The sequence below is a fragment of the Cetorhinus maximus genome, chromosome 29 (genome assembly GCF_964194155.1).
Source record: "Cetorhinus maximus chromosome 29, sCetMax3.hap1.1, whole genome shotgun sequence".
Lineage (NCBI taxonomy): Eukaryota > Metazoa > Chordata > Chondrichthyes > Lamniformes > Cetorhinidae > Cetorhinus > Cetorhinus maximus.
Genome location: NC_135907.1, coordinates 18,697,230 through 18,710,189, shown reverse-complemented (window position 1 = coordinate 18,710,189; position 12,960 = coordinate 18,697,230). Strand labels below are relative to the sequence as shown.

General features: G+C 48.6%; 1 protein-coding gene across 1 annotated transcript; it reads right to left on the bottom strand.

Moving 5' to 3' along the window:
- Positions 1 to 472: 472 nt before the first annotated feature.
- LOC144669338 (Golgi-associated RAB2 interactor protein 6-like) lies at positions 473 to 10,891 on the bottom strand. The gene is made up of 4 exons (XM_078531700.1): positions 10,730 to 10,891; positions 8,423 to 8,610; positions 2,123 to 2,420; positions 473 to 532 (listed from the first exon to the last, which is right to left on the bottom strand). The coding sequence occupies exons 1-4, from the start codon at positions 10,889 to 10,891 to the stop codon at positions 473 to 475; spliced, it is 708 nt and encodes a 235-aa protein (XP_078387826.1).
- Between the last annotated feature and the right edge of the window lie 2,069 nt (positions 10,892 to 12,960).

Below are 12,960 nucleotides of genomic sequence, written 5' to 3'. Positions count from 1 at the left end.
GGAAGAGGGACGCAAAAGAGAAAAGGGAGAGAGGGGCCAATTATTCTTCGGCTATCAAGGGACATAAAGCAAAAGATATTCCCGTGTTACTCAACAGGAAGAGTTGGGCTGGGGGGGAGGAAGGGTCTACCACCTCGTTCAGTCGGCTAGGCATGGGAGTCAGAATAACGCCAAGAGCGCAGGTTCCATTCCCGTTCCGGCCGAGGTTGACTAGGGACCTGCCTCCTCAGCCTGCACCCCCCGCCCCCTCCCTGAAGGTGATGATAAACCACCACCAAACCAAAAAGCTGCCAAGGGAAATAGCCCAGGGTGAGGCATCAGTGGACAATAAGCCAAAGAGTTGCCTTCGGGCAGTGCACACCCAACATGACTCAAGAAAAAAAAGGTGCACCCAAAAAACGGAAAACCAAAACTAAAACTTTGGCGTCAAATGGGGATTTCCCCGATTTTTCACAGGGATGAGGGGCTCCCGTTAGCCGGAGAAGCTGGGATTGTCCTCCGACAGATAGGAAAGGGGATTAAAGAGGGGCGTCTTTCAAGAGCAATTCAAGGGAGGTGTCACAATACCACCAATGAAGTACATTTTTGAAATTGTATTGTCGGAAACATAACAGCCAATTGGCGCACAGCAAGCTCCCACAAACCGCAATGAGCAGACAGGGCCTTGGTTTAATCTGAAGGGCAGCACCTCCAACAGTGCAGCACTCCCTCATTGTGGCTTTGGGATTATTTAAGGGGAGGGGAGAGGGGGAGAGTAGAAGTGGGGGAAGGTAGGAGCAGTAGGGAGAGAATGGGTAGGAGGACAAAAGAGAGAGGGATGGTAGGAGGGAAGGGAAGAGAGGGATGGAAGAAGGGGAGGGAAGAGAGGGAAGGTAAGAGCAGAGGGTAGACAGGGTGGGTAGGAGGGGATGGGAGAGAAGGCGGGTAGGAGGGGAGGGAGGAGAGAGAGGGTAGGGGGGAAGAGAGAGGGTAGGGGGGAAGAGAGAGCAGGGTGGTGGGGGGAAGAGAGAGAGGGAGGGGAGGAGGGAAGGGTAGAGAGGGACAATAGGAGGGAAGGGGAGAGAAGGATGATAGGAGGGAAGGGGAGAGAGGGAGGCTGGGGGAGGGGAGAGAGAAAGGGGAGGGAAGATAGGAGTGGAGGGGAAAAAGGTGGGTAGGACGGGACGGGAGAGAAGGTTGGTAGGAGTGGAGGGAGGAGAGAGAGAGGGTAGGAGGGTAGGGAAGAGAGGGTGGGTAGGAGCAAGGGGAGAGAGGGCAGGTAGGAGGGGAGGGAAGAAGGGGTGCGTAGGAGGGGAAGAGAGAGCAGGAGGTAGGAGGGGAAGAGAGAGAGGGAGGGTAGGAAGGAAGGTTAGAGAGGGACGATAGGAGGGAATGGGAGAGAGGAAAGGTAGGGGAGGGGAGAGAGGGAGGGTAGGAGGGGAGGGGAGAGAGGGAAGGTAGGGGGAGGGGAGAGAGGGAGGGTAGGAGGGAAGGGGAGAGAGGGAGGGTAGGAGGGGAGGGGAGAATGAGAGGGTAGGAGGGGAGGGGAGGGAAAGGGAGAGAAGAGGAAGAGAGGGGAGGGAATGGAAAAGGAGGAGAGGGAAAGGGAGGAAGTGTGGAGTAGTGTAGGGAGCAGAGGAGGCGGAAAGAGTTGATTCGAGTGGGGGTGGAGCAGATTGGCCCCGAGGGATGTGGAATGGATTAGATGAGGGGAATGAGCAATGGGAAGGGGCCGATGGAATGGGGCCCAGGAAAAGCGAGTGCCTCCAACTGAGATGGGGAAAGGGAGCATCGAAACGGAACTCCCTGTTCAATGGTCACCCGCTGGTAACCGTCTCTGTTTCCGATACCCTCTGTGGTCAAGGCACTGATGGGCAACCCACCCACCCACCCACCTCCCCCCCTCCCACCCACCCACCCCCCCACCCACCCACCTCCCCCCCTCCCACCCACTCACCCACCTCCCCCCCACCCACCCACCCACCCACCCACCTCCCCCCCTCCCACCCACCCACCCCCCCACCCACCCACCTCCCCCCCTCCCACCAACTCACCCACCTCCCCCCCACCCACCCACCCACCCACCCACCTCCCCCCCTCCCACCCCACCAGCCCGGTTTGCCCCAGCCAGAGCCCCTCGTACCGGCGACATCTCGGGTGGCTCCAGTTGCCAGTCGGAGAGGGAGGTGACCGAGGTCTCCAGGCTGCCCTGCTCCAGGATACACTCGATCTCGGGCGTCACAGCCTCGTAGCCGTACACGTCCTCCGGGGTGGTGTGCAGGAGAGTCACCAGCTTCATCCAGCGCTCAAACACCTCGTTCTCGCAGTCCGGGTGCACGTAGAGCTGCAGGTAGAAGGCCCGGCCGTTGGCCAGCTTCAGCCGCAGGCGCCGGTTGTACACGTCGTGGATCGAGATGTTGACAAAACTCAGGGGAAAGAGCCTGTCCCAGAATCCAAAGAGGGAAGAAAACAAAACCAAGCAAGGAGATAGGGTCAGTGTCAGCAATTAAAGGGGAGACGGTGTTCTCACTGACTGGTATCCCAGAGACCCCAGGGTAACGCGCTGAGGACCCAGGATCAAATCCCACCACGGCCGATGGTGACATTTGAATTCAACAAAAAAAAACCTAGAATTAAAAGTCTGACGAAACCATTGTCGATTGTTGTTAAAAACCCATCCGGTTCACCAATGCCCCTTTAGGGAAGGAGATCTGCCCTCCTCACCCGGCTCTGGCCTACATGTGACTCCAGGCCCACAGCCATGTGGTTGACTCTTAAAAATGTAATTAGGGAGGAGGAGGAGGAGGAGGAGTGCAATAAATGCTGGCCTAGCCAACAACGCCCACATGCCAAGAATATATATTAAAAAATTCACACAAAGGCGGACTGGATGCCAAGCTGCGCACACACTCAAACTCACACCACTGAGAGCAAGAGGAACTGAGTCGAGGGGGAGAGAGAGAGAGAGAGAAAGCAAGCAGACTTGCATTTACGTAGCACCTTTCACAACCTCAGGATTTCCTAAAGCCCTTTAGGAGCAATGAAATGCTAAGTCACTGTTGGTAGGGAGCACAGCAAGATCCCACAAATGCTAATGCCACAATGACCAGATAACTCCCTTCCTAACAGCGCTGTGGGTGTACGTGGACTGCAATGGTTCACGCAGGTCACCTCCTCAAGGGCAATTCAGGATGGGCAATGAATACTAGCCAAGCCAGTGACCTCCCACATCCCGTGAGGGAATACATTTTTTAAAAAACGTTTGTTTTGGTGATGTTGACTGAGGGATAAGTATTGGTCAGGACACCGGGGAGAACTCCCCTGCTCTTCATCGAGGCCATACCACTGGATCTTGTAGATCTATCCGAGAGGGCAAACAAGGCCTTGGTTTGATGTCTCATCCAAAAAACAGCACCTCCAACAGTGCAGCACATCCCACAGTACTGCACCACTGGAGTATCAGCCTGGACCTTGGGCCCAAGTCTTTGCAGTGAGCTGTTATATTGTAATAAAAACACAACCTTTAAGGAAGGAAATCTGCCGCCCTTACCCAGTCTGGTCTATAGAGCAATGTGGCTCTCTCTTAATTGTCCTCTGAGGGAGCCTAGCAGTAATGCATCTGTACCAAATCTCCAGGGAAGTTAGTGAATGGGCAACAAATGCACTAACTTGAGAGTTAAGCATAGATCATGAGAATGTTTAAAAAATAAAGCAAGTTGAGGGTCATACAGACATGTTAAGGATTGGCTGTAATTTGACTATACAGATCTTCTAGCCTCAACCTCCTCCAGGTACCATGCCCTAAGAGGGCATTGGTGACCATGGGCTTCCATTGGATTGGTCCATGATTACACTTGGCAAAATACTGCAGTGGTTTGCCATTGCCTTCTGCTCCATGGCTGACCAGGAAACTCTCCCACTCTTACTGCCTGCCATCAGGAGTATTGGAAGGATTTACAGGCTGATAATCAGCCTGTCTGGCCACATTATGAACACACCTTCCATGGTCATTGAGTCCTGGAGTGGGGCTTGAACCCAGAGTTTCTGGTCTAGAGGTAGAGATGCTACTCACTGCGCCACAAAATCCCCCTCCCCTCAGCACAGTTCCTTAAAGTAGTCGCTCACTTCCTCCGCCCTGTCTCTGTGTGCGATGCTACGACCAATAATTTTCATTTACACATCCTCTGTAATATAGAAAAGCCTCCCAAGGGGCTCCACAGGATCGTTACCAGGCAAAATCTGACGGGGAGCCACGTGAGGAGGTATTAGGACAGGTGACCAAAAGCTGGGCCAAAGAGATAGATTACAAGGAGACTCTTTAAAAGATGGAGGTGAAGGGGTGGAGAGGCTTAAGGAGGGGATCCCAGAGCCCGGGGCCTTGGCAGCTGAAGGCGCGGCCGCCAACGGAGAAGTGAAAGAAGTGGGAATCCTGAACTACAGGGAGCAGTTTAAAAATAAAGGGGTGTCCTGCTGAAGATGGAGACAAGGAGGTATTTCTTCTCTCAGAGGGTCATTAGTCTGTGGAATTCTCTTTCACAGACAGCGCTGGAGGCTGGGTCACTGAATATATTCAAGGCCGAGTTAGACAGATTTTTGATTGGGTTATGCAGAGGCAGACAGGAAAGGGGAGTTGAAGCCACCAGCAGGTCAGCCAGGATCCTACTGCCTGGCAGAGCAGGCTCTAGGGGCCGAATGGCCTACTCGAGCTCCTTGTCATCTTATTTAGAGGCCGGAATGGAAGGAACGCAAAGTTTGCGAATGTTTGTAGGGCTGGAAGCGATGACGGAGATAGAGGGGGGGGGTCGTGAACACGGAGGGGATGTAAACACGAGGGCAGCGATTTTAAAACTGAGGCGTTGCTGGTCTGGGAGCCAAATCAAGTCAGCGAGCACAGGGGTGATGGGTGAACAGGGGGGCTTTGTGGAGAGTTAGGGCAGGAAAGTTTTGGATGAGCTGAAGAAGTTGTGTTGTTAAATTCAGGAAGCTGAGTTAGCAACGCAAAGAAAAAGTAACCCCCCCCCGAGTCCCATTCTGTTCTGCTGTTATCTGTCCCCCCTCCCCAGCTCCCTGGACATTTTACAGTTTCTGAAGCCATGGATCTGACTGCAGTCAGTTACTGCCACCCAGTGGCTAATTTGTGTGTTGCTCCTGGTCCCTGTGCAGCCAGAGTCCAGCAAAGCGAAAAATACGGAGGGTATTGGAAACCTGAAAGCTAGAAATATTCAGCGAGTCGGGCGGCATCTGTGGAGAGAGGAGGGCAATTAGGGATGGGCAATAAATGCCGCTCTAGCCAGCACCGCCCGGATCCCACGAACGAATCAAAGAAGAGCCGTTTCTGCTCAATGAACTTTCACCAGAACTGGAGAAAGTTAGCGATGTGCCAAGTTTTCAATTCTGCTTTCCCCATTTACACCTAACGTGCCCATTAGCCCTTTCATCTCTCCTGCCTTTCATCCGAGCACAGGCCATCAGACCTTCCCACTTGTCATCTCCCCCCTTTTCCCACCCCCTTCCCCTGCCTCCGGACTTGTTCAAACCCCCGTCACATCTCTAACTTTTTCCAGCCCTGCAGAAAGGTCATCGACCCTGAAACGCTAACTCTGTTTCTCTCTCTCTCTCCACAGATGCTGCCCGGCCAGCTGAGCACTTCCAGCACTTTCTGTCTCTATGCTGGGCGGAAAAGGCTCATGTTTGCACCTTCAGGGGTGACTTGCCTTGTGGGCAGACACAGCGGACACTCTGTGCACAGCAAGATCCCACCAACATCAAATAATACGAATGACCAGTACATCCATTTTAACAGTGAATTTTCGGATTTCCTCACCTCATTGGCTGGATTAATAGATAGAGGTTTTTTTTGAAGACATTCATTCATGGGATGTGGGCTTCGCTGGCTAGGCCAGCATTTAGTGCCCATCCCTAATTGCCCTTGTTCAGGGGGCATTTAAGAGTCAACCACTGTGGGTCTGAAGTCACATGTAGGCCAGACCAGGTGAGGACAGCAGATTTCCTTCCCTAAAGGGTATTAGTGAACCAGATGGGTTTTTAACAACAAAAGGCAATGGTTTCATGGTCATCATCAGACCTTTAATTCCAGATTTTTATGGAGTTCATATTTCACCAACTGCCCTGGTGGGATTCGAACCCAGATCCCCAGAGCATTACACTGGAACATCACTCCAGTGACAATACCACTATGCCACCACTTCCCCATGTTGAGAACTGTGAACGATTAGTCAGCGATTCTATTACTGTTATAAAAACAGAAAATGCTGGAAAAACTCAGCAGGTCCGGCAGCATCTGTGGAGCCGGAAACTTGAGTTAACATTTCAAGTCCGTGTGAGTCATATGGACTCGAAACGTTAACTCTGTTTCTCTCTCCACAGACGCCGCCAAACCTGCTGAGTTTTTCCAGCATTTTCTGTTTCTATTTCAGATTTCCAGCATCCGCAGTATTTTGCTTTTATCGATTACTGTTGCACCGCGGAAAGGCAAACTAGATGGACCTTAGTTTTTCTTCATATGTTCTCGCGACAGTGTGTGGAAATCGTAGGAAATTTTATGACCCAGAAGGAGGCTATTTGGCCCATCTTGTCTGGGCTAGTTGCCGAAGAGCGACTCCGTCTAATCCAGACAATGAATGTGTGTTCCCTTGCTGAAAGGTGAGACAAGCTCTGTTTGCACTTGGCCTCAGAACTCTTGAATCCCACCTCCGAACACTAACTTGGCCTCAGCTGGAGTACCGTGTCCAGTTCTGGGTAACGCACTTTAGGGAGGGTGTGAAGACTTTAGAACGAGTGCCGAAAAGATTCATGAGAATATTCCTGGGGATGAGGAGCTTCAGTTATGCAGAAAGGTTGGAGAGGTTGGGGCTGTTCTTCTTGGAGAAGGTTGAGAGGAGATTTGATAAAGGTATTCAAAATCATGAGGGGGGGTCTGGACAGGGAAAAGAGAGAGAAAATGTTCCCATTGGCGGAAGGATCAAAAACCAGAGGGGATAGATTGAACTTAATTGGCAAAAAAGGCAATCGCAAGATGAGAAAAAACTTCTTACATAGCAAGTGGTTAGGATCTGGAATACACTGCCTGATAGTGTGGTGGAGGCAGGGTCAACTGAGGCATTCAAAAGGGAATGGGATCATTATCGGAAAAGAAAAGCAATTGCCGGGTTACAGGGCAAAGGCACGGTACTTGGTGAATTGCTCCTTCAGAGAAACAGCACAGGCACGATGGGCCAAATGGCCTGTGCTGTAACCATTCTATGATTCTATCATTGCCACTCTCTCTTGCCACAATCACACAAAAGTCAATATGCGATGGAGTCAAGGAGATAAGGCACCATTCAGTACGTAAGATATAGAATTAATAGACTATGAGACAGCCCAATCCCCTACTTTATAAAACTCATAAATAATATGCAAAAGATCGAGAATTTAATGAACTCAATCTGACAACATGTGATCTATGGACTTTAATACAAAACGCAGAGTGAAGTAGGCCTTTCATTTTTATTTTATAAATTAAGGAGACCTGCGTTTTGCAGCATTAGTTGTATTCTGAAATGTTGATAATTGTGTGATCCTCCTATTACTTTATACTTAATTTAAATTTTAACGATGGTCTATAACAACGGCCAGCGTTTTCCACACCCCACCCCCCGACTCCCACTCCATTGCGGATGCAGCGAGCTTTTCAAATCTCTGTTCACTTCGGCGGGAGAGGAAGATCCCGCCCAATGTTATAAATGATGATGATTTGTTTTATCTGTATTAACATCGCAATTCGGCACCGGCCACCATGATGAATTTTCAATGAACTATCTATCTAGCTGCAATTGGTCAGTAGTTCTGTAGGCCACTCCTCTTTAAAATCGACTTTTTAAGTGTGACTGCCCCAGCCGCCTTTTCAGGCAGTGGGTCCCAGGTCCTTATCACCTTTTGGATGATAAAGTATTTCCTCAACTCCTCTCTCATCCTTCTACCAATACTTTAAGTCTTGAGTATTGCTGAGAAAAGACACTTTGTTGAAGTTTTCATCTTGCGATCATCAGGATAATTGCAAGAATATCAATATCAGAGGAAGCAACATTGTCCGACATTGGTACTCTTGCGATTGTCCTGATGAGTCCAAAATGAAAAACTTCGACAAAGTGTCTTTTTTCAGAAATTCTCAAGTTCTGTACTACCAAACAACTATTTGCCCTTGAAATCTATGGCCCCCTGGTTTTTTTGACCCCTCTGCTCAGATAAATTGGTCGTCCCAATTTACTCTGTCCAGGCCCCCTCATTATTTTATACAGCTCTAATTAGTATTTCTTAATTTACCACTTTTAATTTACCATTTTCGCTAACCTTGGCGCTGCCCTTAGCTGCTGGCCAGTGCCCGTCACCGCAATTCCTCAAACAAAGACATCCGCCAGGAAATACTAACCAGTTTTCTTACCTGGTGAGCTCCATCGGGCATTTGTCATCTGAAAGCGTGCAGTTACACATCATCTCCCTCAAACTGTTGATGGGCCGAGCCAGCAGCATGACATTAGGGAGGTTAAAGTTCGGGCTTGTGGAGGTCACACCCACAGTCACCACGGTTACCTGGTTATGGATGTTCAGGACTTCCCCCTTCTTCGTAACCTGCAAGAAAGAGCGGCCAGTGAACCCGGGAACTCAAAGCTCAGTATTATAGTGAGTAGGTCTCCCCAATTTTAACCATTGGTGGCCACGCCTTCAGCCACCTCAGCCACCAGCTCTGGAATACCCTCCCCAAACCTCTCCCCTTCTCTACCTCTCCTTCCTCCTTTAAGCAACTCCTAAAAAATTTATCTCCTTGATCAAGCATTTGGTCATCTGACTTCATGTCTCCCCCCCTGAGGCTCGGTGTTATGTTTGGATTTATAATGTGAGGCGCCTTGGGCCATTTTATGTTAAAGGCGCTATATAAATGCAAGTTGTTGCTGTGCAACCTGCACCACAAGACAAGGTTTAGGGCAAGGCGGGGGGGATATCGAGCCTTTCATGAGCTCAGCACATCCCAAAATGCTTCACAACAGATGACGCATGTTTGATAGTTTAAGCCAATGGGCAAAACTGTGGCAGATGTTCAGTGTAGGGAAGTGTGATGTCACTCAGTACTTTCTAAATGGTGAGAAAGCAAGAACAGTGGAGACGCAGAAGGATTTAAAGGTTCAGGTGCAGAGATTGCTAAATACTAGTGGGTAGGCACAAAAAAATATTTTGAAGGCTAATGGAATGTTTGAAGTTCTTGTGGCACAAGGGGTCGTGTCACTGCCTCTGGGCCAGAAGCTCCGGGTTCAAGTCCCACTTCAGGACCACTCGATGGCCAAGGAAGGTGCGTTCATAATGTGGCCTAACAGGTTTGAGCCTCAACCTGCAAATCCTTCCAACACATGCCAATGGCAGGTGGTAAGAGTGGGAGAGATTCCTGGTCAGTTATGTGATGGGAAGAAAATGGAGCCCCTCCATCGTTATCCATAGCTCCAGGCCACAGCATGCATGTAAAGGGGGGTGATGGGCAAAGGGGCAGGGTGGATCAGATTGGTACAAACAGCCAGTTGGCTGAGTGTGCTAGTAGCTACACTATCAACAACTTAAGATAATCAGTCAAGTGTGTAATGTGGCTTATTTATGCTTGCTAGAAGCAAAACACATTCATACCCAGGGACCCATTCTCTGCAAACAAAAGGAATTTGATCAAGCCTTACACCTTTTTTTTGAATTACCCGGCAGCCTGGGGAGCTTATAGTTCCCCGTTGCTTTCCCCATGGCAACGCCTCGGCCAATCACAGTCAACTTGCCAACCAATCGGCATCTTTTTCTCCTGTGGTATAAATTGTTGTGATCGTTTGAAATTTGGCATTCTCGCATTTGTCCTGATGAGTGGAAGATGAAAAGCTTCAATAGCCTGTCTCTCTTTTCAGCGATATTAAGGAGTGAACTCACTGAGGTTTTAAAGGTGATTAAAGGATTTGAGTGTGAGAAGTCATTTCTCCGGGAGATTGGGGCAGGGAGACCAGGACAAGTGGACTTAACATTAAAATTAGGGCCAGGTCGTTCAGGGGTGATGTCAGTAAGCGCTTCTTCACACAAAGGCTAGTGGAAATCTGGAACTCTCGCCACCTCCCCCCCGCCCCCAAAAAGCTATTGAGGCACGGGGTCAACTGAAAATTTCAAAACTGAGGTTGATAGATTTTTGTTAGGTATTAGGAGTATTAAGGGTTACAGAGCTTGGCTCAGGGAGTACACAACCTCCTCTTGTTTGCGTGCTCTTCAATCAAAGCAACTTGGTCGAGGACATACAGGCACTGGGGAGGGTACAGAAAAGGATTTGCAAGGATGATACCAGAACTGAGAGGTTATAGCACAGTTTCTTTCTACTCTTGTTTGCTTTAATTCCCCTTCAAGAGTTGTAAAAATCTCATTAAAATGCAGGCACCTTTAAAAGTGAAACTAAAACTCAACTTCTTAACACACAAATACAAATCAAACTCAAATATTAAATATATACCTTTTTCTTAACACACCCACATACACATATCTTGTTAGGAAACAGAGATAGTTTAAGCAAAGTTATAAGCGCATGAGGGAGGAAGGAACGGAAGGGCATGTTGGTAGGATAAGATAAAGAGGTTAAGGTGGAGCATGGACCAGTTGGGCCAAATGGCCTGTTCCTGTGCTGTAAATCCTATGTAAACGCCTCTACATGGCTAGTGTTTGGCGTCTAACTGCTTTTTACCTGAACGAAGTCACTCTCGAAGATGGGCGCGTATTTGAAGGGATCGTATTCACCGTAGAAGAGATGCTGCTGGAGTGCCCCTGGCGAGGGAGCATCAGTGCAGATGTTCTGCTTGGAGGTGGGGCTGCACAGTTTCGATGCTTCAGTATCCGGTGAGACCATTTTGCTTCCCTACCCCTAAACAAACGGCGAAAATGAAAAGGGTTGAATATTTTCCCTATAAGATGATAACTTGAAACAAAACCAAAACCAAAAATAAAAAAGAAAAGGAAAACAGCTGTGGAAACCGCTGGAAACGCTCAGCAGGTCTGGCAGCATCTGTGGAGAGAGTGAAACCAAATTCACGTTTAGGGTCGATGGCCTTTTGCCTTCACTGAAAAACCAATTCTGTGTTTCTCTCGCCACAGTTGCTGCCTGATCCATTGAGTATTTCCAGCATTTATTCTCTTTATTCCAGAACTCTGGCATCTTTTGCTTCTGGCACGGCTCAGAGTAACTTGGACAGTCAGGTCTTTAAGACATATGTCAACCCACTGTTGCGTTCTGCTCTGGGAAGCCTCACACATGAGATTCCTAAATCACTTATTCAGGGATGTGGGGATTGTCTTCTTTAGGATTCTGTGCAAAAAAGGAGAAAAAGAAAAACTCGCTTTTTTTATAGCGTCATTCACAACCACTGGACTTCTCAAAACACTTTACAGTCAATGAAGAACATTTTTTTTTTAAGTGTAGTCAGTGTTATGGAGGGAGGTCTTGTGGCGCAGTGGGTGGTGTCCCTGCCTCTGAGCCAGTAGCTCTGGGGTTCGAGTCCCACCCCAGAACTTAATGGCCAAGGAAGGTGCATTCATAATGTGGCCAAACAGGTTGATTATCAACCTGTAAATCCTTCCAATATACCTGATGGCAGGCGGTAAGAGCGGGAGAGTTCCCTGGTCAGCCATACTGCAGAAGGCAATGGCAAACCCCTTGCAATACTTTGCCAAGTACAATCATGGACCAATCCAATGGAAGTCCATGGTCGCCAATGCCCTCTTACAGCATGGTATCTGGAGGAGGAGGAGTCACTATTATAATGTTGGAAACACAGCAGCCAATTTGCACACAGCAAGCTCCCACAAACGGCAATGTGATAACGGCCAGATAATTTGTTCCCCTTGATGTTGATTGAAGGGCGAGTATTGGCCAGGACACTGGGGAGACACTCTCCTGTTCTTCTTCAAAATGGTGCCATGGAATCTTTCACATCCACCCGAAAGTTTAACATCTCATTAGAAAAACAGCACCTCTGACAGTACAGCACTCCCTCTGTATTGAGCTGGAGTGTACAATTTTGTTTTGATGGTCAAAGTGGGACTGGGACTTGAACACAGAACCTTACAAGTCAGAGTCAGGAGCGCTACTGAGCCACAACTGACATTTGACCTTTACAGTGCTTTCTCCGAGGTGGGCTGCACCAAGTCTATCGTCTAAACCCAACTGTTCTGTTTCAGATAGGGAATACCACCCCGAGACAATGGTTTCTCCATTGGGACACAGAGGGATGTTCCCATAGGGAATGAAGGAAATCCAGGAGGAGTTGCACATACCATCTAGTCAAAAAATCTACGGCAAAACACTAAAGCAAACTATTGCGGATGCTGGAAAACCTGAAATAAAAACAGAAAATGCTGGAAATTCTCGGCAGGCCAAGGCAGCGTCTGTGGGCAGAGGAAGAGAGTTAATGTTTCAGGTCAATGATGTTTCATAGGAACTGGAAAAATGTTAGAGATGTAACAGGTTTTAAGCAAGTACAGAGGCAGGCAAAAAAGAGGGATGGGAGGGAAGAATGAAAGAGAAGGTCTGTGATGGGGTGAAAGGCAGGAGAGATTAAATGACAAAAGGGTACGGGCACAAAAGGAGATGGTAATGGGAAAAGGAAAGGAACATAAGAGGAGGTGTAAATGGCAATAGCAGATCCACAACAAAAATTGCTGCAAAAAGGAGAGGCATGGCATAGTGGCGATGTCACTGGACTAGTAATCCAAAGGCCTCAGAGTTCAAATCCTCCATAGTTGCTGGTGTAATTTAAATTGAATGAATAAAGTCTGGAATTGAAAGCTAGTTTGGTGACCACAAAACTATCATCAACTATCATAAGGGAACCCACCTGGTTCCCTTACCTTAGGGAAGGAAATCCACCATCCTTTCCTAGTCTGGTCTACATGTGACTCCAGGCCCACAGCAATGTGGTC